General features: G+C 38.2%; 1 protein-coding gene across 10 annotated transcripts in view; it reads right to left on the bottom strand.

The window, feature by feature from the left end:
* The window catches only part of ATP2C1 (ATPase secretory pathway Ca2+ transporting 1), a 165,345-nt gene that overhangs the window by 20,472 nt on the left and 118,182 nt on the right, over positions 1 to 26,691 (bottom strand). For all 10 annotated transcript variants that reach the window (XM_008009129.3, XM_008009128.3, XM_073023609.1 and 7 more), the window contains 6 exons: positions 21,311 to 21,467; positions 17,373 to 17,543; positions 16,106 to 16,203; positions 3,294 to 3,344; positions 2,199 to 2,365; positions 179 to 247 (listed from right to left, as the gene is read on the bottom strand). In XM_008009129.3, the coding sequence (XP_008007320.1) occupies positions 179 to 247; positions 2,199 to 2,365; positions 3,294 to 3,344; positions 16,106 to 16,203; positions 17,373 to 17,543; positions 21,311 to 21,467 (713 nt within the window). The remainder of the gene's footprint in view (positions 1 to 178; positions 248 to 2,198; positions 2,366 to 3,293; positions 3,345 to 16,105; positions 16,204 to 17,372; positions 17,544 to 21,310; positions 21,468 to 26,691) is intronic.

The raw sequence follows: 26,691 nt of genomic DNA on the forward strand, positions 1-26,691 counted from the left end.
ACCTATTTATCATGCCACTTTAAATTTCTGAATACAATAAATTTTCTTTTTGGAAAACTGACATATGAACAATGCTCAGAAATATAAGGCAGATAAGTTTCTAGGCATTCTGCTTAGGTTCTATTTTTCATATAATTTATCCAGAAGACCCATAGTGACAAATTCCTTGCAAACTTACGTGCTCAGCTGGAATCTAACGAAATTTTTAATGTTATTATAAATCCCTTTACCCTCTTCAATTGCAGACCTGAAATTTAAAAAATAAAGATGAAGTGAGAAAATATTATCATATAAAAATGTATCTATACTAAAACACTGTGGAGCTAATTTTGAAAATAAATTTCCAGTCGGGCACTGTGGCTCATGCCTGTAATCCCAGCACATTGGGAGGCCGAAGCTGGCAGATCACCTGAGGTCAGGAGTTTGGACCAGCCTGACCAACATGGTAAAACCCCGTCTCTAATAAAAATACAAAAATTAGCTGGGTGTGGTGGTGCATGCCTGTAATCCCAGCTACTTGGGAGGTTGAGGCAGGAGAATCGCTTAAACCTGGGAGGCGGAGGTTGCAGTGAGCTGAGATCACACCACTGCACTCCAGCCCTGGCAACAAAGTGAGACTGTGTCTCAAACAAACAAACAAATAAATAAATAAAATAAAATAAAATTCCAACTAATACAACATATGTATCAATATGGAAACATTTATTTTAGCAAAGAATTAAAGTCAAGCCTAAGCTCTACCTGAACTAATTTGTCACAGTATTAAAATTCTTATTCTGAAGAAGATATTTCAACATTAAAATCATACATTGTCTCTCCCCACAAGAGAAAATACTTCACATTCATAATACATAAAATGATTTTTTTTATTTGTTTTTGAGACAGGGTCTTGCTCTGCTTCCCAGGCTGGAGTGCAGTGGCACAATCTTAACTTACTGCACCTCGACCTTCCTGGCTCAAGCAATCCTCCCAACTCAGCCTCCAGAGTAGCTGAGACCACAGGCTCAAGTCACCACTCCCAGCTATTTTTTTGTTGTATTGTTTGGAGAGATGGGTTTTGACATGTTGCCTAGGCTGGTTTCGAATTCCTGGGCTCAAGTGATCCATCCACCTCAGCCTCCCAAAGTGCTGGCATTACAGGCATGAGATACCATGCCCAGTCATGATTATCTTCTTCACCTTCCTCTAAGCTCATTTTTCTTAGTGGTACAAAATGCAGAGTAAAGGTTTAAACTAATGTATGTCAGGAATCAAATGGCAATGAGATATATAAGAATTATAGAATTTAAGCTATGTGTTGTTCCTACACATCAAGTAGATCACATGTTGCAGAAGAATTAAATAAAGAACACAGTTTACAAGGATTCATATAAATTCTCTCATTCATTTAGCTGAATCCAAGAAAATCTAGGCTTTTTAATCAACTTCCCATTTCTTCTAAGAATTCTATATAATTCTAATAATGGAAAGAAAAAACTCATATCTTTGCAAAAGCTTGGCAAATACTGTGAGTCCTGAGCTCCCAAATGTTTTGCTGTAGGCCAAATCAGAGTAATAAAACAGCCTGGAACATATAATTAGAATTTATCACTAAACTCAGGTCATCCAACAGGTGGCTACCAAAACTAAATAAATAAATAAATAAATGGGATTCACATGATCCCCAACTGAACACTGTAAAACTGACACCACCATGTATTACACTGGAGTCTTAATTGGAAACTGTGGCTTACACAAATAAAGCTATCTAAATTTAATAAATTATAACATTGAGGGCAACATGAATAAATTACTGATATAAAAAAACAGGTATGGATGTAAACTTCAAAATTTTCAATATTTATTATAAGGCCCAAAAAAGAGCCATACATATGCATAATTCTAACTACTTGAATTTAACATAAAGGCCATTACTATACCATCATATCAGTGCCCAGAAAAAGGTGACATGTGGCTGGCACTTGGCAAATATTTCTTAAATGAGAGTCCTGCCATTTACTATGCCTGTTCCAGCCACACAAATCATTTTCTTCAGAACTATACAATAGACCATAAAATAGGATAATTACCCTAGAAAAATGGTTTAGTTTACCTAATGTTTAAATACTAATTCTTTTCCAGTTGAATTCTCTAGGGGTGGGAGACAGGAAAGGATAGGGGAAGATTCTCTGATAGGCATTCACTGAAACAAAGCTTACATTATGGTTTGAAAATCATCATCCACTAGGATCATGTCTGCTGCCTCTTTGCAAACATCTGTACCAGTCTGGCCCATCGCAACTCCAATGTCTGCAGCCTTCAGAGCAACTGCATCATTTACTCCATCTCCTGTCATGGCTACAACTGAACCGTTCTTCTGCAGCGACTACAGTGGAGCAGAGGACAGGGGAGAGGAAGGAATTCTGATAAAAATGTTGCTTCCATACAAAGCAATAAACAAATTCTCCCTAATTATTTTTCACATAGTTAAGATTAGAAATAATATAGACCACCCATTTTTCAACAAACTTCAACAAATGGAGATCTCAGTAAGATAAAGCTTAGAAAAAGTTGCTACTAATATTTCCATCTGTGAGAACTGTATCTCTAAATTCCGTTCTTCAAACAACTATACAATGATTCTCAACCAGGGGCAATTTTATCTCCCAGGGGACATGTGACAATGTTTGGAGATGTTTCTGAGTGTCATGATTTGGGGGATGTCACTGGCATCTAGTGGGAAGGGGCTAAGGATGCTGCTAAACATTCTACAACACACGAGGCAGCCCTTCACAACAAGGAATTATCTAGTCCAAAATGTCAATGATGCCAACGTTGAGAAACTCTGAACTACACAATGGCTGGGTATCATGATTAATAACTTAAGACCATTAACTACTGGATACTATATCAGTTGCTTTATATATAACTGACTAATATAAATAATCATAGCCTTTTAAGTATTGTTCACACTATCACAACACTATTTCCTTGCTGTATTTATTTAGTTTCTAACTAATTACTGCTATTCACACTGGGAAGACTTGGCTATGGACCACAGTTAGAACATTCTTTTATACTGTCTGTTTAAAGCAAGCTACATTTGCAGATACTTCGTTCAAGTTTTCTTCTATATCTTATGCCAACTAAATTCTCTATTAGTGTTTCTATGTCAAGCTCTTACAAAAACAAACAGTTTTGCTTCACAGTATTTCTGACCTTGATGCTCTACTCCCTGTAATGCAAACATAACAAAAGTAAAGTAGCAGCATTTTGTATACAGAAATAAAACAATCTGATTCTTAGACACTCACCTTAATAATTTTCATCTTGTGCCTTGGGCTAGCTCTGTAAAATACTGCAACCTGTTAAAATACAAGATACGCTAAAAATTTTCAATATTAAGATTTCCACAGAATAACCCATGCATTCATAACTAATGATGAAAAACTCATCAATTTAAGCTGTATTTAATTTGCCACTGAGATCAAGCTTAAGCAATATGCCATATGTTTGTTAAGACATTCATTTGATATGGTCATTTCGATCTTTACCAAAGGTACCACAGGAAATACACAATCTAAACAAGTCATCCAATTTATACCATTATGTGTAAACTCTGGAGAGAAAACAGCCTTATTCTTGAAATGTTCCACAGACAAAAAAAGGAAAAATTCTCTTGCGTCTGTTTCCTACAACACTCGCATACAACTAAAATGGCCTTTTCCCTTTGTTCTGTCTTCAGGAGCAATAAAGAACCGCTGCTTCTCAATGTCTGTGGAGCCATTTTTTAGTGTCAAGTGTCTGCTCATTCCCTTTTACTCAGGTTAACTCATTAGCCTCTCTTCCACTGTACCTCTAAATTGCTTATATGATTTTATCTCTCCAAAACACATATTTAATCCTTTTTTCTGACCCCATCTCCTGATCTCCTGAAATCCTTTCACTGTGTCCCAACAAATCTCCTGTATTTTTTACTCTTTTTCACTTTGCTCTAACCTAGTGTTTCCACAAAACACTGCCATCCCTAAAATAGTACCACCAGAGGAGCGTAGAGGTAGAGCATGGTATCCTCTATTCTCCCTTCATAAAACCTCAGTTCTGAATGTCAGATGAGACTGTCACTCAGTAACTGTAGGCATTCACTGCTCCAGAGTTCACAACCCCTCATTTCACAATGATTTTTAACTTCTGCCTCACTGTCATGTCACTCTCTCCAACAATATTTACAAGTTATGGTGATTTCAATACACGTAATACACCATTCTCTTTCCTACTCTCCTAGAGGATTAGTTCATATTACTTTTCTCTCCTCATACCTCCAATCTATCCCCTTTCTCTAGCCTCCTTCTCAGCCAACCACCTTGCTTCCTACTTTGGAGAAATCAGAATCAGAAGAGAATTTCCACAATTCCCCCAACTCAGTATCTGTATCCAGGAACTAAACTGCTCTGGTTTTACTACAATGAACCGAATATCCATCTACTGCAGGTCAAAGATGCTACCTTCCTTACCTATTAAGATCATTACTCCAGAAATTCTCCTCCCTCCTGTGCCAAAATGTTTTCCTCACTGCTACATCTTAACCATCAGTATACAAAAACATGTTGTCCCTTCCATATAAAAAAAGAAAGAAAACCACTTCTCTTCCCTTCCCATTTCAGCTGCCACCCTTTCCTTTCTTTTATTATTATTATTATTATTATTATTATTATTATATTTTTTGAGATGGAGTCTCGCTCTGTCACCCAGGCTGGAGTGCAGTGGCGTGATCTCAGCTCACTGCAATTCCGACTCCCGAGTTTACGCCATTCTCCTGCCTCAGCCTCCCAAGTAGCTGGGACCACAGGCGCCCGCCACCACGCCCGGCTAATTTTTTGCATTTTTAGTAGAGACGGGGTTTCATCGTGTTAGCCAGGATGGTCTCGATCTCCTGACCTTGTGATCCGCCCATCTCAGCCTCCGAAAGTGCTGGGATTACAGGCATGAGCCACTGTGCCCGGCCTATCATTATTTTTTAATGGAAGAAGAAACATGTTTGTATACTGATGGTAAAGTGCAGCCACAAGGAAAAAATTTTGATACAGGAACAGGGAGGATTTTTGGAGCAGAGTTCCTTAGAAAGTTCCTATATTTGCTGTCTCCCATTCTCTCTGAATCCATCCCATGATCATACTGTTATCACAACTGCACTGAAACACGATTCATGACTTTCAAAGACCCTCACCACCACCACCACCACATTGCTAATGCCTACAGTCATTTCTCATCTGACTTAACCTCTCCGCCACACCCTAACATAGACGATTAGTCCCTCCTGAAACACCATCTTCCCTTGGCTTCCACCACCACCAACACTGGTCTTCCTCCTACCTTTTTGGCGGTTCCTCTTGTACAGAATTCTCCTGATCTCTCTTGATGTCTAGATGTTGGAGCACCCCAGGGCTCAGTTCCTTTCTCTATAAGAGGTCTCAGAATTCCCTGCGCCTCAGGTGAGCATACCCAGGCACATGGCTTTGGATTTTACTTACACACATTTATTTGAATGCATTTTTATCTCAAGCCCAGACATTTCTTCTGAAATCCAGATCAGCAAAACTAATTCCCATCCCTACTCCACATCTCCTCAGATGTCTCAGTCTTGCTCCTTCCTATCCTCTGTTAATGAAAAGTACATATGTGCAGTTGCTGAGGCTCCAAATTTGGGGAGCCATCCTTAATTCCTCTGTTTTTCTTATGTGCCAACAAGCAGTTTGACAGTGAATCTTGTTGACTCCACTCACAAATATATCCAGAATTCAACCACCTTACTCCAAAACCATTGCCAACACTCTGGGCCAATACCTCCAAAGTGACTTTCTTATTTCTGCCCTAGTTTCCCCCAATTTGCAACACAGTAGCCAAAGTGGCACTGTTAATACAGAAGTGAGATCACGTGTCTTCTCAAAACCCTCAAATGATTTCACGTCTCTCTCAGAACAAATGCCGAAGTCCTTTATCATCTACCGGGTCCCTCATGAAGTGCACATCTCACGGCACTCCTATCATTAGTCTTTTCCTGACTACATTGGCCTCCTGATTGTTCCTCACACATGCCAGGCACACTTACTTCCGGCCTTTGCCCTTGTCTGGAATGCTCTTTCTTCAGATATAACATGGGTCCCCCTTCTGTCAAATAGTACCTTCTCAGTGAGGCCCTCCCTAGTCATACTATCTAAAAATTTCAATCTCCCTCTCTAATCATTCAAATTTTGCCTTTTTTTTGGGGGGGGGGGTGCTCTTAAGCACTTATTTAACATAATATATATCCATTTATCTTCTAAGACTCAAGAAGTCAGAGATTTTTGTCCTATACCAACAGTGCTCTATAAAGACAAATAAAATGAATGAACAACTGAATATATCTCAGTACTACCATAAAGACTGTTCCCTGGTTCTCTCCTTTTAATAAAGGTCTAAATAAAAAAAGGTATTATTTTCTTAAACAAAAGACTCTGCTGGACTGTAATATCACGTTACTGGTTATCCCTAGGCAATCCAAATATCATGAATCACATAATTTATATTTGGGAAATACCCTTTCTTTCAAAAAAGTTCAAAAATCCATTCAGAAACTCTTCACTGTGTCTTTAAAAAAGACTCAGTTACATATATATCCAAAACATACTGGTAACCTTCTAAGTGAAAACTCTAATTACTGCAGAAATTAATCATGTAGCACACAGCACTGAAATATAACAAGTGTTTGGCAAAAGCTGCAAAATAAATCTGTTAGCGAATGAAATGTCTTGACTGTGAGTTGTCCATGTACTTGGTGTGTTGAACAAAGAATTGAACCAAACACACAAAGGAACAAAAGAATGAAGCAACGAAAGCACAAACTTATTGAAGCAAAAGTACACTCCACAGAGCAGAAATGGGCTCGAGCAAGTGGCTCATGAATCCCAACTACAATGTTCTTCAGGGATTTTGGGGTTGGTTTTTTTTTGGTTTTTTTGTTTTGTTTTTTTGGTTTTTTTGAGATGGAGTTTCGCTCTTGCTACCCAGGCTGGAGTGCAATGGCGCGATCTCGGCTCATCACAACCTCCTCTTCCCGAGTTCAAGCGATTCTCCTGCCTCAGCCTCCCAAGTAGCTGGGATTACAGGCACAAGCCGTACCATGCCCGGCTAATTTTGTATTTTTTAGTAGAGACGGGTTTTCTCCATGTTGGTCAGGCTGGTCCCAAACTCCCAACCTCAGGTGGTCTGCCCCCCTTGGCCTCCCACAGTGCATTACAGGCGTGAGCCACCGTGCCGAGCCATTTTTTTTTTTTTTTGAGACGTAGTCTCGCTCTGTCACCCAGGCTGGAGTGCAGTAGTGCGATCTCAGCTCACTGCAACCTCCGCCTCCTGAGTTCAAGCAATTCTCTGCCTCAGCCTCCTTAGTAGCTGGGATTAAAGGTGCCCACCACCATACCCTGCTAATTTTTGTATTTTTAGTAGAGACAGGGTTTTACCATCTTGGCCAGGCTGGTCTTGAACTCCTGACCTCATGATCCACTGGCCTTGGCCTCCCAAAGTGCTGCGATTACAGGTGTGAGCCACCATGCCCGGCCTAGGGTTTTTACTAAGTTAAAAGAATTTGGTAACACTCCTAGGTGCCCTTTAGAGGCCTCCAATTGATTATACCCTATGAAAGATTAGCCTGTGACCAATCAGAGACTGAAGTGGAGACTTGGTTCCCAGCCAATCAGAGGCTGAAGTGGAGACTTCTGTCTTGTTATCACAGGAGTAAAGATGTGGCCTACATGCCTAGAACTGGCTGCACCTACTGTCCTTTTACTCATCTTGCCTAGAACTGGCTGCACCTACTGTTCTTTTACTTATACGTTCACCCTTGAGTACCCTAATCCTCTATTCTCCTGCCTCATTTCTCCCTGAGAGACACGATCCCCAGAAATCTTTATGGAAGGCAGAGGCACTGAGGATCAATTTTCTGCAGCTGCTTCTTGCTGGTCATGGGTGTCATCCCTGCCTATTGGGGATCTTGGCTGTCCTGAGGTTAGGTGGATATCCGTGGGTTGCAGTGAGCCTTGTACTTGGTGGTAAAAGGTGCAGCTGGCTTGATCCAGTTGTGACAGCTGGGTACTTTGGCCTGATTTTAGATTTGGACAAAGAGATAAAAATCATCAAAGAGAGGAGAACAAGGCCACATATTTTCAGAAGCAATCTACAAGGGGTATTTTTCTCTTCTTATGAGTCCTCTTTTCAGTGTCACATTTGTGGTCAGCACTCACAGTTCTTTTGATGGAGATTAATAGACAAGATGTACTAGGGAAAGGAAGTTATAAAAAAAATTATTTTAAAATAATTAAAGGAGAAAATATTAAAGGAGAAGTTAATGGAAAAGATCCGTCTTGCATTAGAATAACCTACCAAAGATCCTCAAATCTTCTAGGACAGATTAAAGAAAACTAATGCACTGAAGAAAAAACAAGTGATTGAAATAAAGATTTACAACCTATTAATAATTAGACAATATATGAATTAGAATAACAATATGGGGACTTGGTGAATATATTCAGCAGAAATATAAATGGAAGTAATGCTGTAAAAATCAGACAAAGAATGAAAGAGGATGACCACTTCTATCAATGAATCAATGGAAAATGTAGAACCCACTAGAAAATGTCACAAATGGAAAACACTGAGAATTCCCAGATGACTTAATAAACAAGCAAAACTGAGTTTCAGTACTACTTTTTAATTGGCTCTAGGTCAAAGTATACAGCAACACTCCATATTCCAAAAGGAGAATGAAATGTGTTCTAAAGAATTATGAAAAAGGATGGCTGAAAAATATTTTAATGAGGGGCAGAATTAATATGATTCTAGTACATGGGGGAAAACCTCAACAAGCTAGTGATTTAGAACAAAAGGTCTGTTTTATTTGTAACAATAATAAGAGTTATTCAAACTGCTGTAAAGCAAAAGTAGCAAACTGTGAGTGCAGTGGCTTATGCCTGTAATCCCAACACTTTGAGAGGCCAAGGTAGGAGGATCACTTGGGCCCAGGAGTTTGAGACCAACCTGGGCAACATAGCATGACCCCATCTCTACAAAAAAATAACAAAATTACCTAGGCATGGTGGCACATGCCAGTAGTCCCAGCTACTCCAGAGACTGAGTCATGAGGGATCACCTGAACTGGGGAGATCACCTGAACCCAGGAGTTTGAGGTTGCAGTGAGCTATGGTCACACCACTACACTCTAGCCTGGTCAACAAAGCAAAAGACTCTGTCTCAAAAAACAAAGGAAAGCAGAAGATGAGGCTAGGTGCAGTGACTAATGCCTATAATCCCAGCACTTTGGGAGGCTGAGGTGGGAGCATCACTTGAGCCCAGGAATTCAAGACCAACCTGGGCAACACATGGTGAGACTCCATTTCTACAAATCCTTTCTTTCAAAAAAGTTTAAAAATCCATTCAGAAATTTTTTTTTTTTTTTTTTTTTTTTTTTAATTATCCAAGCATAGTGGTGAGCGCCTATAGTTCCAGCTACCTGGGAGGCTAAGGCGGAAGATAGCTTGAGCCCAGGAATTCAAGGCAGCAGTGAGCTATGATCATGCCACAGCACTCCAGTCTGAGCAACAAAGCAAGACACCATCTCCAAAAAAACAAAACAAAATAAAATAATTAAAAAGCTGAAAACTAAATAAACATATTGGCTGTAAGAGGGTTACAGGAACACAAAATGAAATGGGAAAAAAGACAAAATGAGGGTGGGGCAGTCCTGCTAACCAATGAGACAAAAAATTCACTAATAATATTTAGAGTAAAGACTTAGGTATTCAAAACATACAAAATACCTGGGAGGGAGGGCTGGTATTTATAGAATTCCACTTTAAAGTAGGATTAATTTAAGCAATTCAATGAGCTTCTGACAGGGCTTAGGTCTTACTTTGTTTTAGTCTCCTTGGAATAGCATCAGGGTATCTGCTATAATTAATGCACACCTACTCTACTTGGGAAATCCCGACAATGTGATTTGTCTAGGCTGATGATGTAATTTGTAATTAGTTTCTTTCTTCTCTAAATACCTTTAGGTTGGTTTACAGAGTTCACCATAATTTTTATAAGACAGCCAGAAGATGAACTGAAGAAAGCAAATAAAATGAAAGTTTCACCACATTTAGCATCTCTGAGAAGTTAAGCGAAAGTCTAATGGTAAAATGTTTAAGTAACTGCAAATTTCACATACATTTACTAATACTCTGTCCCAATACCACTAAAAAAAATCCAATATAGGATTTTTTCAGAAATAAACATCAGGAAGAGATTACCAGGATAGTATGTGCACACACACGCACACACACACAAAGCCCTATTCAAATATATAAACACCTTCCCCACCCTAAAAACAAAGCAAACATCCACACTGCCCCAATTCTCTGGGTGGCAGTGATCCCAACAGTGATCTACGATCTCAACATATTATTGGGATCATAATCTTGAAAGATACAATACCAAATGCCATAATACCAAATGCTAAAATCCCTAAAGATCAAAATCCCTAAAGTCTAAACTCCTCAGCCGGGCTCGGTGGCTCATGCCTGTAATCCCAGCACTTTGGGAGGATGAGGCAGGCAGATCACAAGGTCAAGAGATCGAGACCATCCTGGCTAACATGGTGAAACATCATCTCTATTAAAAATACAAAAAATTAGCCGGGCGTGGTAGCAGGCGCCTGTAGTCCCAGCTACTCGGGAGGCTGAGGCAGGAGAATGGCGTGAACCCAGGAGGCGCAGCTTGCAGTGAGCCAAGATTGCACCACTGCACTCCAGCCTGGGCGACAGAACGAGACTCCGTCTCAAAAACAAAAACAAAGTCTAAACTCCTGAAAATCACAATCACAGGATAGGAAAATTTAATAGAGAATGTTCATGTTAGTGTACATCGAATCATAGAATTTCAAAAAGAGCAGTGCCACGTAGAAAATGAATATGAACATACTCTGATAGCCATGTTCCTAAAGAAAAAAAAGCAATTATTCATCATGCTGCAAGACTTCAAAATATAGTTAATGATCGTGAAGGTCAGCCAGCTTTTATGGACTATCTCCATGCAACTGTCCATCATCTATCTCTGTAATATAATTTTCCATGTCATAGTTTCTTTTTAGGTTTTTTTGTTCTTTTTTTTTTTTTTTCCTTCGGAGGGGAGGTGGGCAGACAGAGTCTTGCTCTGTCGCCCAGGCTGGAGTACACTGGTGTGATCTCAGCTCACCACAACCTCTGCCTCCCGGGTTCACGCGATTCTCCTGCCTCAGTCTCCTGAGTAGCTGGGATTATAGGCGCTCACCACCATGCCCAGCTAATTTTTGTATTTTTAGTAGAGATGGGGTTTCACCATGTTGGCCAGGCTGGTCTCGAACTCCTGACCTCAGGCGATCCATCTGCCTCAGCCTCCCAAAGTGCTGGGATTACAGATGTGGCCACCATCCCCCGCCATTGTTTTTTTTTTTAGTTTCATTTTCCACTATTTTAAATTGTCAGCATTATTTTTTACAATTTGCTATGCTGTGTATTTCACCTCTGCATCATTTCCAACACTGGAAGCATAAGTTATAGAGACTTAAAGGGTTCTAATTTGTTTTATGCATGTTTTACAAATTTGACTTCACAAAAGTGCATGATCACACTGTTGACTTTGTATGTAAGCATTGTACATGTATGTAAAAATGTTGAAACTTCCTCAATAAATGAACAGATGTCCTTTTCATACATCTGCATTTGTGAAAGATAAAAATGACCCACAGTTATAAAGTGGGGTGCACACAATTAGCAACCATAGTGATAGGTGTTTATGCATTTCCCTTATGACCTATTTCTTTATAAATACAGTTCATATGCTCATAACAGTCCTATGTTATATCTGTCTGTCACATACTATGCCTGAGTGTTTATGCTTACAAATGCTTGCAAAACTGTATAGGTTATTTATTATTGCTTATTTTGTATAAAGTGACTAATGGAGCATTTTCATGTTTTTATGTTTCTCAAATAAATTCCTTCTTAAAAATGTAAATGATTTTATTTTAAAATTATTTTTTCCAGAATTAGATTTTTAGGATTTTGATCTTTGGGGATTGTGGTTTTTCAGGATTTTAAGACTTTAAGGATTTCAATGTTTCAGGATTTCAACATTCGAGATTACATCTTTCAGGACTATGATTGGCTCTCTCTGAAAACAGCATTCGTGAGTGATTAGAAGTTCAGAAAGAAAAAATATGGATAAGCAAAATAGTGTATTTCTATTAGTAACAACATCCAAAATCTAACTACTTGCTAGAGGATGAGGGAAGTGGGACTGGAGGTCTAGGGACTTAATGCTACTATATGAAGCATAGTTTATGGAAATATAAACAGAAACCTTTCCAGAGAACAATTCAGCAATATATGTTAAGGGCCTTACAAATGTGTTGAACACTAGTCCAATCATTTCACATGTAGGAATTTAGTGTATAAAAATAATCAGAGATGTATATGGATAAGGGCAGTGGTAAAAAATAGTAACAATAATAATAATAATCAGAGATGGGTACATCTTAGGTTCAGTAATATTCAAAGAAACAGCAAACAACAGATGAACTCTGGAGCATACAGACCTGGATTCCACTTGCAATGCCAACACCACTACTTACTAGCTCTGAGACATCAGTCAAGTCTCCCAAGTACTCTGGGCCTCAATTTCCTCATCCAGAAAAATGGAACTGCCTGTTTCTTAAAAAACTAAATTTACCATATGATCTGATTCAGCAATTGTGCTCCTTAGTATTTAGCGAAATGAGTTGAAAACTTATGTCTACACAAAAACCTGTATGTGAATGTTTAGAGCAACTTTATGTATAACTGCCAAACCTGGAAGCAATTAAGATGCCCTTCAAAAGGTGAAGTGATAAACTGTGGCACTTTCGTACAATGGAATATTATTTAGTGCTCACAAGAAATGAGCTACTAAGCCAGGAAAAGACATGGTGGAACCTTACATGCATATTGCTTAGTGAAAAAAAGCCAGTCTGAGAAGGCTACATACATTATTATTCCAACCATATACATTCTGGAAAAGGCAAAATAGAGACAGTAAAAAGATCAGTGGTTGTCAAGGATTTGAGGGGAGTGGGGAGGGATGAAAACGTCAAACACAGGGATTTTCAGGGCAATGAAACTACTCTGTATGAAATTGTAATGGTGGAGCGAGACTCCGTCTCAAAAAAAAAAAAAAAGAAATTGTAATGGTGGATATATGTCATTATGTATTTGTCAAAACCCCTAGAAAGGTACAACACAAAAAGTAAACCTTAATGTAAACCATGAAATAAAATACAACTGTATCAATATTAGCTCATTAATTGCAATAAATATAGTACAGTAATGCAGTCTATTAATATGAAGCAGAACTGTCTAGGAGTAGAGGGTAGAGATGGGGTAGGAATGCAGAACTGTGTTATCTGCTCAATTATTCTATCAATCTAACACTGCTAAGAGATAAGGCTTATTAATTATTAGAATTTTTGAAGTGGTGCTGCCTTTTATAAGGTAGCTATAAGAAGTAAATGAGATAATGTAGGTAATATATGCAATTGACAGATAGTAAATGGTTGCTATTGTCATTATCCTTAAAGGAACATTTACAGTAGTAAAAAGAATAGAAGCTCAAATTTCAACAGGAAAATGGTTATGTAACTATATATATATATGCTGTGCATTTATACACACATACACATGGTATACTCAAAATACTGTACAGCAATTAAAAACATGTTTTCTAATAATAACTGACTTCAGAAATGCCAAAGTTATGTAAAATGAATGTTCAGAATTATAACAGTATAAAGTAGCAACCAGGTTTTGTTAAACATATATTTTTTAAGTCATAATAGGTTAACTTATTATAGATACTCTGTGGATGCATAACCTAAGTGTGGGTTAGATTACCGACAACTTCTATTGTAACTCTTACTTTTCTATACCATTTGATTTTTCTATGTTGAACATATACTACTAATGAATAAATTTTCTAATCAAAAAAGTATAGACATACCTTACCTTAAGATGTAGAAATAATTTAAGAAAATTCCATATTCCGAATATATAACTTGAAGTTGTAAGTTGTAAGTGTAAAATAAATGAAGGAAGAGGTAGCAATATTTTATTAGTAATAATGGATGGCTACAAAATAGCAAATTCCAGATAAGTGCTTATTTTGAAGGACATACAAATAGATGTGCATATATAATAAATAAAACCAAGAAATCTGAACTGTCAGCAACTGGGAAGACTGCTGCCCACCTCTTATGGGGCACTTCCTACGGGACCTGTGTACCCACAAACCAGGCTTTTATAGGCCCCTTACAAGGCAGCCCAAGATAATAAAGTAAGTTAATCTCATATCAGGGAACCTGGCTCTAAAGTAGTTACTGTGCTGTGGGGCTGGAGATACCTCTCTTCCTACAAATAATTTGTTAGAAAAACATTATAATCAAAAGTAAAAAAGTATTTCAATGGAAAAAGGATAGTCTTTTCAACAAATGTTGCTGGAATAATTGAACATCTATATGCAAAGAAAATAAACCTTAACCCATTACAACGTATACAAAAAACACACTCAAAATGGATCACAGACCTAAGTATAAAACCCAAAACTATAAAACTTCTATAAGAAAACACAAAGAAAATCTTTGTGAACCTGGGTTAGGCAGGGAGTTCTGAGATATCAAAAGCATCGTCCATAAAAGAAGAAATTGAAAAACTAGACCTAATCAAAATTAAAAACTTCCCCTCTTGGAAAAGACACACTATCAACTGGAAAGAAACATTTTCAAATAAATATCTAATAACGGACTTGTATCCACATTATATAAAGAATGCTCAAAATTCAATAATTAGAAAACATAATTTTTTTAAAATAGGCAGGGCAGACACTTCACTAAAGAAGATATATGGATGGCAAATAAGCATATGAAAAGATATCCAACATCACTAGTTGTGAGGGAAATGCACACTAAAATCATCGTAAGATACCACTGTATACTTATTAGAATGGGGGGTGAGGGCAATGACAATCCCTTGTGCTAGGGAGGATGCAGGACTATTAGAAGTTCCAGGCACTGCTGGTGGGGGTGCAAAATAATAAAGCCATCTTGTAAAACAATTTGGCAGTTTCTTATGAAATTAAATATACATTAAGTGTATGACCCAGCAATTACTCACAGGTATTTACCCAAGAGATATGAAAATTTATTTTCACGCAAAAGCCTGTACACAAATGTTGACAGCAGCTTTATTCATAATCATCAGAAAGTGGAAACAATCTAAATGTCCTTAAACTGGTGAATAGGTAAGGTACACCCACAATAGAATTATTACTTTAAAAAACAGCAACAAACTACTAATACACACCACCGACATAGATAAATGTCAAATGCATTATGCTAAGTGAAAGAAGCAGATTCAAAAGCCTTATTCATATGGTATGATTCAATTTTTAGTGCATTCTAGAAAAGGTAAAGTGACAGAGACAAAAAACGAATTAGTGGCTGCCAAGTCCTGGAAGTAGGGGGAGAGAAAGTAACCACAAAAAGGCATAAGATAATTTGAGGGGATGGTGGAACTGTTCTATATCTTGACTGTGGTGGTGATTACAAGACTGCATGCATCTGTCAATGCTCAGAACTATACACTAAAATAGGTGCATTTTACTATACGTAAATTGTACCTAAAAAAAAAATTACATACTCATGCTAAAATTAAAATTTAACAAGAGTAAGAAGTATAAAGCAATGATCTCTCTCCATCCTCTAATTCATAAATACAAGCACTTTTAATTTCCACAGTACTTTTCTCAGAGGAAATCTGGTTCTTGATAAAATTAATAATTTTTCACTGATATTCATAAACATCGTATCATAAAATAATCCATAAGACTACTTCAATGATAAGACTTCATTTCAGGATTTGAACCAACAAATCTGGTGGTTACTTAAATCCCTGATGTTCACAATTAAACAGTTTCATTAAGATAGTAGCAGAAATAGTAACACTTAGAATAAGGCCTTTCAGTCTAAAAGGCTTTAGTTTAGGCCTACCTTTGGTACTATCTGTGAAAGCTGCTGGACATCCATTGCATCTATTTCTTCTCCTGAGACTGACTGGGAAGTTTTGGAATACAATCCCAGACGACTGGCTAAAGTGAATGAGAGAGAAAATGTAATAAACCAAATTGTTTTCGCTTGACGGGCTAAGTCAACATAATGCTCATTTAGTATGATTTGCTATCTCTTCTTTTTTTTTATCTACTAGTAATACAAACCTATCTGAATCAATATTAAGTCTGGGGTTTTATGTTTGACTTTTATTTTTGTTTAAATTTAAGAATAAAGAATTTTCAAAGTTGGCCACAGTGGCTCAGGTTTGTAACCTCAGCACTTTGGGGCTAGAGGATCGCTTGAGCCCAGGAGTTCAAGACCAGCCTGGGCAATATAGCAAGACCCTGTCTCTACAGGAAAAAAGAAAAAAAAAAAAAAAGAATTTTGACTGTTTAAGCCAGCATACCTAAGAATTGAAACTAGGCCAATCAGGTTCTGCTCAGCAGCTGAAATGCAATGAAGATCAGAGTGCATTTTAAGTACAGTGTCCAAAGCCAGACAAAATGGTGGTGGATCTGTGGTAATCATGTAGTTATACATAAATGAAAATAAACATTGAAAAGTTATTCTTCCAATAATATCATGTTCCTAGTGACCTATTCTTAGACAATATATAGTTTGAAACTCCTGGACTAGCCCCTCTCCAAATAAGAATTAATGGAGTTTAGCCAACTGTTAAATTTATCAGTATGAATTACAGTTTAGAGGCTCTGGGAAATTCACTTTCAGTCTCTTTTTTGCCCTTATTATACTTCTTAAGGTAATCTTAAATAGCATTCAAATATGGGTATACATGATAAAAAACAAAATACATATAACAAACTATTTTCTTCCAAATTATGTACAAGTCTGCTTTGAAAATTATACTTAAGTTGAAAGGGAAAACTAAGTTTCATGTTTTCTTTGACATTCATCATCTAGTGCTTTTATTCTGTCATCACAGTGATCATGAGATTAAAAATAATTAACCTCTGTGAATAAAATACATGTGATTTCATGATTTAGTTATGCATGTCAATGTTATTACTTTTTAAACTATAATCAGTTTTGCAAACTTTATATAGACCATGAGCAAAACCATGAGTCGATTTCAATTGTATAATCTCAATATTACATAAACATATTCATATCTAATAGTTCACAAAATTATGCACCACAGTATTTTAAGAAAAACTATCGAAAACAAAAGAAAGCAGTCTAGTTATACCGATTGCAATTGCAGTCTCCTGTGAATCTCCAGTAATCATTTTTATTGATACTCCTGAGGCAATGAGTGTTGTAACAGCTTCTTTCACACCAGTTCTAGGTGGATCAATGATTCCCACCAAGCCAAGAAATGTCAGCTGTCCCAGTTCAGGACCAGAAGCCAAAGCAAGAACTTAGGAAATAATAAAATCCAAACAACAACAAAAAAAGTGAGTCACAAAAACATCAGAACTTAGTTGATAGAATTTGGAGACAGTAACACTTCTTAAATAAATCACTTAAGACTATAATGTCATTTGTAAAATCAAAATGATTACAGACCAAAACATTATAGTTTAATGGTTCTGGATATGGGGTCCCTTTAAGCTGTTTTGACTAAAAAGAATCAAACTAAAGAACTGAAGGGCAGAGTAGGCAAGAGATGCAAAATGAACAGTATCTTCACATAGTAACCACATGCAGCTACTTTCAACAGGAACTACTGCCTCTTTAGAAAATAGAATTAATTATTTAGAGAAACTATGGGTTTGTCAAGCTTTAAAGTCAATTTTAAACAAACACCTTTGAAGGTGGCTTCTAATGGATCTTCATCTTTCTATTTGCAAGATCTCCAGAAAAATCAAACACTTTGAAGAGAAGTCTGTATTAATTAATTATACACAGCCTGTAACAACTTTGTACATGAAAACTCCTGGAAGGTAAAGTTAATTTGAAAGCGGTTGTAAAACCATAAATACCAACAATAGTTCGGATTCTTTTACTCTTTCCATAACATGAACAGACATTTCTTATTTGTAACTTTGGTTCTCTAAGAGTATATAAATAACACCATCATATTATTATTTCTACTTATTTCCCTGTCATCCTTGGGCATGTAAGACAAAGTATAAAGTACTTTTCATTTCCCAAATATCATTTAGCTTGCTCTCAGAATTATGGAACTCCAGTAACTACTTTCATTAACCAAAGGGATGTACCTGCATCTGAGACATTAGACTGAACAACATGCACATACAAACTAAACATAAATAAGTCAAGGGGAGACTGAAAAGCCCCAGAGAGACCAAAGAAAGTATCTACTCTTGTTCAAGCAGAAGTTATGAAAGATTACATATACCCCCCCAAAAAAATCAAGGTTAAAGGCAAGTAATTCTATTTTTCCAATGTAAGAGTCATATACCTAATTATTTACGTAGATGTGGGCTCCAAAGGCTTTCACCCTTGAAAGAATGAGCCACTTCACGGTTTCTGGTGTTGGGATAGAGGCTGATGGTAACAGAAGGGGACAGTGACAAAAATGTTCGTCAGCAAATCCTAAGACGGAAAGATCAGCTCTGCACACTCCTAATGGAGGGGTGGCACTAGTCTAGAGGTTAGTATCCTGCATTTATTTGCTTCTTTAGCACCAATGAAAATCTGTTGCTACTCTCTGAGTCAAGGATAGGTAAACTTTTTTCATATGAAGAACCCCTGACATAAAACAAAATATACTCTAACATCAAAATTAAGAATCACAGTATTTTAGAAACTTAAGTTTTATAAGATATAACGTAAGTACATATCAACTGAGGTTTAAAATCTTTCTGTTCTTCATTATGGTAATTGCAGGGGGAAGAGGGAAATGGAGCACAAGGGGAGATAAAGAAGAAAAGATAGGAAGCAAGAGACAAATGAGCAGAATGTTTCCCAAAACCCTGTGCAACAAAAACTTTCCCCTCTACCAACTCTGGTCTACTTCATAATGTTACAATACAAAACATACATACACAAACCTCCACAGTCCTTCATATGAAAAGAGTTCGTCATTATAACGAGGTAGGAAAACTCTGTTCCAGAAACTAAGAAAAAGAGGAAGCATATACTAGACCTTCAAAACCTCTTTAAGTCCTCTAAATGCAAGCCACTTTAAAACCTCTCGCTATGTGCTGCTAAGAGTTCCCTACCTTTTTTTCTCCGCTCTTTTAATGCTGTATTAATTGCTGGAAACAAAGCCAACAAACTCGAAGTGATTACATCCCAGAAGTTCAAAAGAGGAAAGAAAAGGGTTTACATTTTGTCCACCAACGGTCTTTTTAAAACATAAATAAATAAGTGCATCTTAGCAAAAGTAATTTAAAAAGAAAGGGTCAAAGCCCCAGATGTCAGCAATCAAGAAGGAGATGAATCAGGGGAGTAACAGGCCCTCTGCACCAGTCTTCCCAGGATTGGCTCAGTGGAGCTGCCATTGCCCCTTCATACACAGGCTTTAGCAATCAAAACCCTAATTTTGTGGCAGCAAGGCCTCCCTGCAGTGCCCCTTAAGTCTCTGAAACTCCCACTTGCTCTAAGGATTGTAATCCTGGGCCAAGCCTTAACTGTCATTCCCTTTCCGTAGCTGAGGTGGAAAGCTGAGGAATGTAAAGGGAACAAAGCATTACCCTGAGCCAGAGTATCTCAGCTTCCAGCAGCTGGGGCCATCAAACAGTTTGGTCTGCCAACTGTTCAGAAGGGAGCCAGGGTACAATGTACAAGGGCATCCCCTGTGCTCAATTCTCGAGTGTCAGTTAGCATTTGCACATTTGGCTTGATAAAAACATATCAAAACCCTGTGGTTTCAGAGACCCTGGGTCTGGCCCAGGTAAACCAGAAAAGAGGTTCCTCCTGCCCCAGAACTGATGCTGAGAGAAAGAATCTGCCTTGGCTTCAGGGGTCCAGAAAGCTTGAGGACTGAGGTTGGGGGGATTCAGAGAATGTTCCAGATTCAGGTCTTTGGGATGAAACCCCAGAAACTCTAGAACCTGCCATCAAAGCCTCTTACATTAAAAGGGGGAAGGAAAAGTTGTTTTCCTTTAAATTTTTTTCCATTCAAAATATCCATTTGCAAAATAACTTCTCAGCCACGAATCTCTGCCTCCCATTTCCTTGGAGACAGGGGATGAAGTGTTAAGATGGTCACAATACAGCCTATATCCCAGATGAGATGCACCAAGCTCTGGGGGCAGGGCTATGAGGAGTGATCTTGGTTCAGCAGCCTGGGGGCTGGCACAGAAGGTTCAGAGAGAAGGGCATAAAGCAATGGCAGCAGGCTGGGAGCAGTGTTCTCTGCTGATAAGAGTACCTTTCCAAACTTAGTTTATTTTAAGAACAGAAGCCCTATATAACCATACAAATGTTTAAAATTCAAAAAAAAAAAAGCCTTTGCTTAAGTGAACAACAAATAAAAACATTTCTCACATAACTTGTTCTTCTTCCTCCCAGAAACTGTAGTGCTTAGACTCCTATTTCATTAAAATAATAAAATTAAGGAAGCCAACTCTTCCAAGTGCTCTGAGACTACATAACTATATATATTCTGCAGAAGCCAGATGACTATCCAGAAGGTAAGAATCAGGTTAGGACACCAACCACCAACCCCCTAGTCTTACACATGACATCCCTAGGAGAGGTGGCCTGATGTGTGTGTGTCCAACAGACCCTCTCCCCATCACTGCTCAGTCAGCAGCATATAAGTAAGCAGTATCTGGGGACTTCTTTACCTCCCTGGTGAACAGTAACAGATCAAGTTAGCAACCACCTTAAAGGATATATTAGAGGCCTCAGACTCAATTTTTAGAAAATTATTTTTGTCTTTAAGACAAAATGATAAAAAGAGAGTAACACCATTTTACCCTGATCCATTTCCCCTCTCACAAGATAAACTTGTTTAAAATAAAATTTCTATCAGCTACTCAGAGACCTCCAGAGATCTAAAAGAACCAGTGATTCATATTTTGCTACATTCTCAAATTTCCATCTTTTGAGGGCCAATTAACCAACTAAAACACAACACCTCAATACTGGCAAGGGTTCTACAAAGCCTGGAAGAGAGTTGGACAGCTCAGATGTAAAGCATGAATTCATCTGCAATTAAAAAAAGGCACTACCTTTCCACCCCAGGGGACTATGCTGAAATAGCCTTACCTCTGAGTCCCGCTGAGCCCATGCGTGCCTTCTCTTGTTGGTACACATCTCTCTGCTGCTGAGTAAGTGTCAACGTCTGCCCTTTGCTCTGGTATGTAGTACAGTACTTAATTACTTGTTCATAAGCACCTTTCATAAAACAAATCTCTGGTCTGTCCTAAGAAAAAATGTACCAAACACAAGTTTAATTTCAACTTGTACATACCTCCCATTGGAGTCCAAAATTAAGTGCCATTCATTTCTCATAATTCCCAGAGAAGCTACTCAAGCCTAAGGTTTTGACTGCCACCTGAACTCTGAAGATTAAATATTCCTGTATGGAGCTTTCTGTATCTTTTATAGAAAACATCTATCCCACCATCCCACACATTAAAGGCAATGCTATATACTAAGCCCCAAATTTGGCACTCTGAATGTGGAAAGAGGCTCATTGCAACACAACAGGAAATCGTAGAGAAGTAACAGTTCACAATGGTTCAAGTTCTCTATTAGCTACTATATACATCTATATCTCCCTATCTACCTAAAACGCCATTTAATTCTCCCAATCACAGTGTATTTATGGGTATTATCAGACTTTTTCTTTTATTTTTTATCATGGTAAATAAGCTTATAAAGCTTATAATGAAATACTGCAGTTTCCTGTCCAACCCTTCTCACCACTAGTCCTACTCCATGGAAGCAAAATAATTTTAACATTTTTAGCTGTTTTCTCTGATATTTACCCTCATGTTTTTAACATGTTTATACTGCTCCTCCTTCAGGTATCAATTTTATACACTGTCTATTGTGACAGATGTTAATTTCCCCATTCCCACTACCTATTCCCCCCTCCCCATCTTTATGATATAGTTAAAGGAAAATCTGCCAGTATTTTGTTTACATCAAGACTCCCTGCCGCTAAGACAAGTGTGGTAATGACTACAGCAATTCACAAATATCCCAGCTAAGACAAGTGTGGTAATGACTACAGCAATTCACAAATATCCCAGCTCTCCTGGTAGGTAGGAGTGTATTTCCCTATTGCCCTCCTCACTCCGAAAGTCAGGCATGACTTGCTTTAGCCAATAAACATGAGTATTTGTGTCACTTCCAAATGGAAATGTAGGTGCCGGTGCATAATTTCCTATTCTTCTACCCCTGCTGTGACAGTGTGTGCTCACATTAAAATGGAGCTTCCATCTGCCTGAGTTCCCAAATAACTACAATGAGCAGATATTTGGGGACAGGGAGGCAGCAGGAGAGCATGTTGTTGTTTTCATGGCCTATCCTGATTGATAGCTCAAATAGGATACTTCTTTTCCTGTTCAAGTTTCGTCTTTTAGAAAGTTAATAACCACCTCTTTAATTTGCTTTGTTTTCTGTATACCTATCATTCATTCTTCCTAAACTCTTCAATGTAATATAAAACCCTTCTCATGGTATTTTTTCACATCAACAAAGAAGCAGATAAGCTATTACCTCTATATTATTACTGGAGACTGCCTTCCTTCACTCTTCTTTCCATTTCTAATTGGCTGATTTCTAGGCCTGCTGTATCACTGGTATCTAGGAACAATGCTCTACCTCTATCCTCACTGAATTTTAAGTCTTTAAGTCTCGCTTTTGTTTTGTTTTTTTAATCCACCAATATCTTTCTAAGAAAGGGTGTGTGGTGTAGGACACATTTTTCTTCTATCCTGACATTTGTAAGTTTAGCTAGGGATAAATTTCCTCTCATTTTGAAGGCTTTGCTCTATTATCTTCCAGCCTACAGTGTCAATGTTTTCATTGAAAAGTATAAAGAAATTAAAGTAGTGCCCCCTTATCCAGGGTTTAATTTCCTGCAATTTCTGTTACTTAGCAGCAGTCCAAAAATATTAAATAGAAAATTCCAAAAATAAATAATTCCTAAGTTTCCAATTATACAACATTCTGAGTATGGCGATGAAATCCCACTCTGTCCTGCCAAAGACATCATCCTTTGTCCAACATATCCACACTGCATATGCTCCCTGCCCATTAATCACTTAGTAGCCATCTATGTTACTGGAACAAAAAAAACATGGTATATATAAGGTTCAATACTACTCATGGTTTCAGGCATCCACTAGGAGTCTTAGAGTGTATCCCGCTGGGCTAAGTGGCAGAGTACTGTACTTTAGTTCCTAAGCCCTTTTATATGATCTCCCCTTTGCTTAAAGCTCTCTAGAAGCTCTTCAAATTCTCTCTCTCCAAGTGTTCTCAAATTTCTTAATTATGGGTCTTGTGTTTATCCATCACCCCACCCTGCTTTAACACACATATTGTGCTGAGCAGTTGGTGGGCTACTTTATTCTAGATGCCAAAGTCTTTTCATTCTGGAAAAGTTTCCAACATTAGTTGATAAAATCTTCTCATTTTCTGTTCTTTCTTCCTATTACCTATTCCTATTACCCTTCCTATAACCACCATGGGGTAATTACCGGATCTTCTGTATTTATTTTGATTTTTCTTACCTTTTATACTGTACACGCCTTGAACTTTGTTCTACTTTGATACATTTCTTGACTTTATTTGATAAACATTTCATTGAAAGTTATTTCATCTTTTTTATGTTTTTTGGAAATTTTCTTTAGCATCTGTCATTACCTTTCTCTAAGACCCCTTTCTCTGTTGGTTTGATCTTTGGCTTTCATACTAAAGATTTTCTCCAAGTATCTAGTAATCCCTCCCTGTCACTTGTTTTTAAGAGTGAAGAAATTAAAAGACTAGAAGCTCCATGAGCACTAGCTGAGCTAAGGATCAACTGGTAAGCCTTCTTGTAGGGTGATGAGATAAAGTCCAGGAGTAGGTAAGTGCTTCTAATGAACAAAGAGTTTAGTTCAGAGGTGCCCCTTATGACAGGGCTCCCCAACTCCCAGGCAGTGGACCAGTACAGTCCGTGGTGTGTTAGGAACCCAGTCACAAAGAAGAAGTGGGCTGCAGGCAAGCGAGCACTACTGTCTGAGCTCCCATCTCCTGTCAGGTTAGCCAGGGCATGAGATTCTCATAGCAGCATGAACCGTATCGTGAACTACACATGCAAAGGATCTAGGTTGTGCACTCCTTATGAGAATCTAATGCCTGAGGATCTGAGGTGGACCAGTGTCATCGCAAAACCATTCCCTGCCTGTGGAAGAGTTCCAGGAAATCAGTCCCTGGTGCCAAAAAGGCTGGGGACCGCTGCCATACAAGACCAGGCAGCTTTTCTAAAACTCTTGAATCTTCTTACTGAGGGAATGAGAGTAGGGAGATGCCAGCCTTCATGTATTCTAAGAGACAAGTGGTGTTAAGAACTAGGGCTTAACCCTTCAGGACAATGACATCTTCTTAATCACTGTTTTCAGTCTTAAGGCTTAATCCTACCCTCTACTCTTATCCCCAGATTTCTGGTGTTCCACAGGGGTAAAGGAGGGCTAACCATCTGGCCTAAAGAAGCAGCAAAGGTACTTGGGGGAGTTCTGTTGGTTCCTTATTCAGAATTTCAAATATCTCTACTATTTTTAGCCTTATGCCTTACTCCCTGCCTCCAAAGGTACCTGGCACCTTTGAATCTTCCCTATACTTTCTGAGTTTATATCTTTTATTCCTTGTTAGTGATTTTCATGGGTTTCAGGGAGATAATAAATATATACAGTCATGTTCAAGTGAAAGTCCTTTAAAAGCAAACTAGCCACTGAAGTTACTTTTAAATTGGTAAGTTTCCCTATCTGTGTCAGGCTGACTTCTTACAGATCCTGAGTCACATCTGTAGGTTGGGGTTTTGTTCGTTCATTTCACCGGTTGGTTTTGTTTTGCAAGAGGAACTCTTCAGGTCAGCAAATGAGAAGAATAATCAAATGTTTCCAAACATATCCTGCTACTTTCTGTCCCCCACTCCCACAACTAAGAAGATTTAATCTTCCAATGTAAAACTTTGGTGAGATAACATTAAAAGTTGCTGAAAAGTAAAATTATTAAACATTACATGAGCCACACTATCTTCAAGTACTGAGCGATGGTTTACAAAATGTAGTGAAACAGACCTATCAAAAAAGTCACATGCATATTCTTGCCATGTAACTATATGGTTAAGGGCCATCAGCTGAAAATCGCTTAAGTTTAATGCAATTTCTGAAAGCTTTACATTAAAAGGTTTAAAGTGTAAGGCATTTTATTTTCGTAGTTTTATTTCCAATTGTCTTCTTTCACCTAAGTTTGTAAAAGTTCCTTTAAAGAACAGATGGAAACCTTTTTTTTGGCCCTCATGAACATAGTTCCTGGAAGACTTCAATTCAAAGTTCAGTGTTAACCAACCTGGCCTTCCTTTTAAAACCAGTATGTTTCCACTTATATGAATGAAGGGAGATCCCTTCATTCCTGTTTTCTACAGAGATGTAATCATAGGTATCATATGCAAAAATCATGTGTTTGCTCATAGGTAAAAACATATAACCAACTAGTCATTCCTGTCAAAGGAACTACAAAAATAACAAATAAGTCCAGACATAGTGGCTCACGCTTGTAATCGCAGCACTCTGGGAGGCCAAGGTAGGAGGATCATGTGAGTCCAGGGCTTCAAGACCAGCCTAGGTAACATAATGAGACCCCATCTCCACAAAAATTAAGCAAAATTAGCCAGGTATGGTGGCACGTGCTTACAGTCCCAGCTACTTGGGAAGCTGAGGTGGGCAGATCACTTGTGCTCAGGACGTTGAGGTTGCAGTGAGCCAAGGTCATGCCACCGCACTCAACCTAGGCAACAGAGTGAAGGAAAGTTTAAGGGTGTGGGTGTGTGTGTGTGTGTGTGTGTGTGTGTGTATTTAGACGGAGTCTCACTCTGTCGCCCAGGCTGGAGTGCAGTGGGGCGATCTCGGCTCACTGCAACCTCCGCCTCCTGGATTCTAACAATTCCCCTGTCTCAGCCTCCTGAGTAGCTGGGACTATAGGCACACATCACTACACCTGGTTAATTTTTGTATTTTTAGTAGAGACTGGGTTTCACCATATTGGTCAGGCTGGTCTCAAACTCCTGACCTCAGGTGATCCACCAGCCTTGGCCTCCCAAAGTGCTGGGACTACAGGCGTGAGCTACCGCATCCAGCCTAAGCTTCAATATTTTTTAAAGTTAAGTTTAAACATCAAGCTGGTAATAGCAACTATGAGTGATATAATCATACACTCTAGATAATTCAGAACTCTTATTACACTAACTGGAAAAATTTCTAAAGCACCCAGGAACATGGTGGCAGCTTAAAATACTGGTATGTCATTTCATCAGCTTGTAAGCTGGAGTAATCAACATGAATTACATACATTTGCAAACTACTTTCCAAAAAGTAAGGTGGTTTCATTTGTTCTGAAGATAAGACATTCCTTCAGTGAAAGAACACAGATTGAAA

Source organism: Chlorocebus sabaeus, chromosome 15, assembly GCF_047675955.1.
Source record: "Chlorocebus sabaeus isolate Y175 chromosome 15, mChlSab1.0.hap1, whole genome shotgun sequence".
Taxonomy (NCBI): Eukaryota; Metazoa; Chordata; class Mammalia; order Primates; family Cercopithecidae; genus Chlorocebus; species Chlorocebus sabaeus.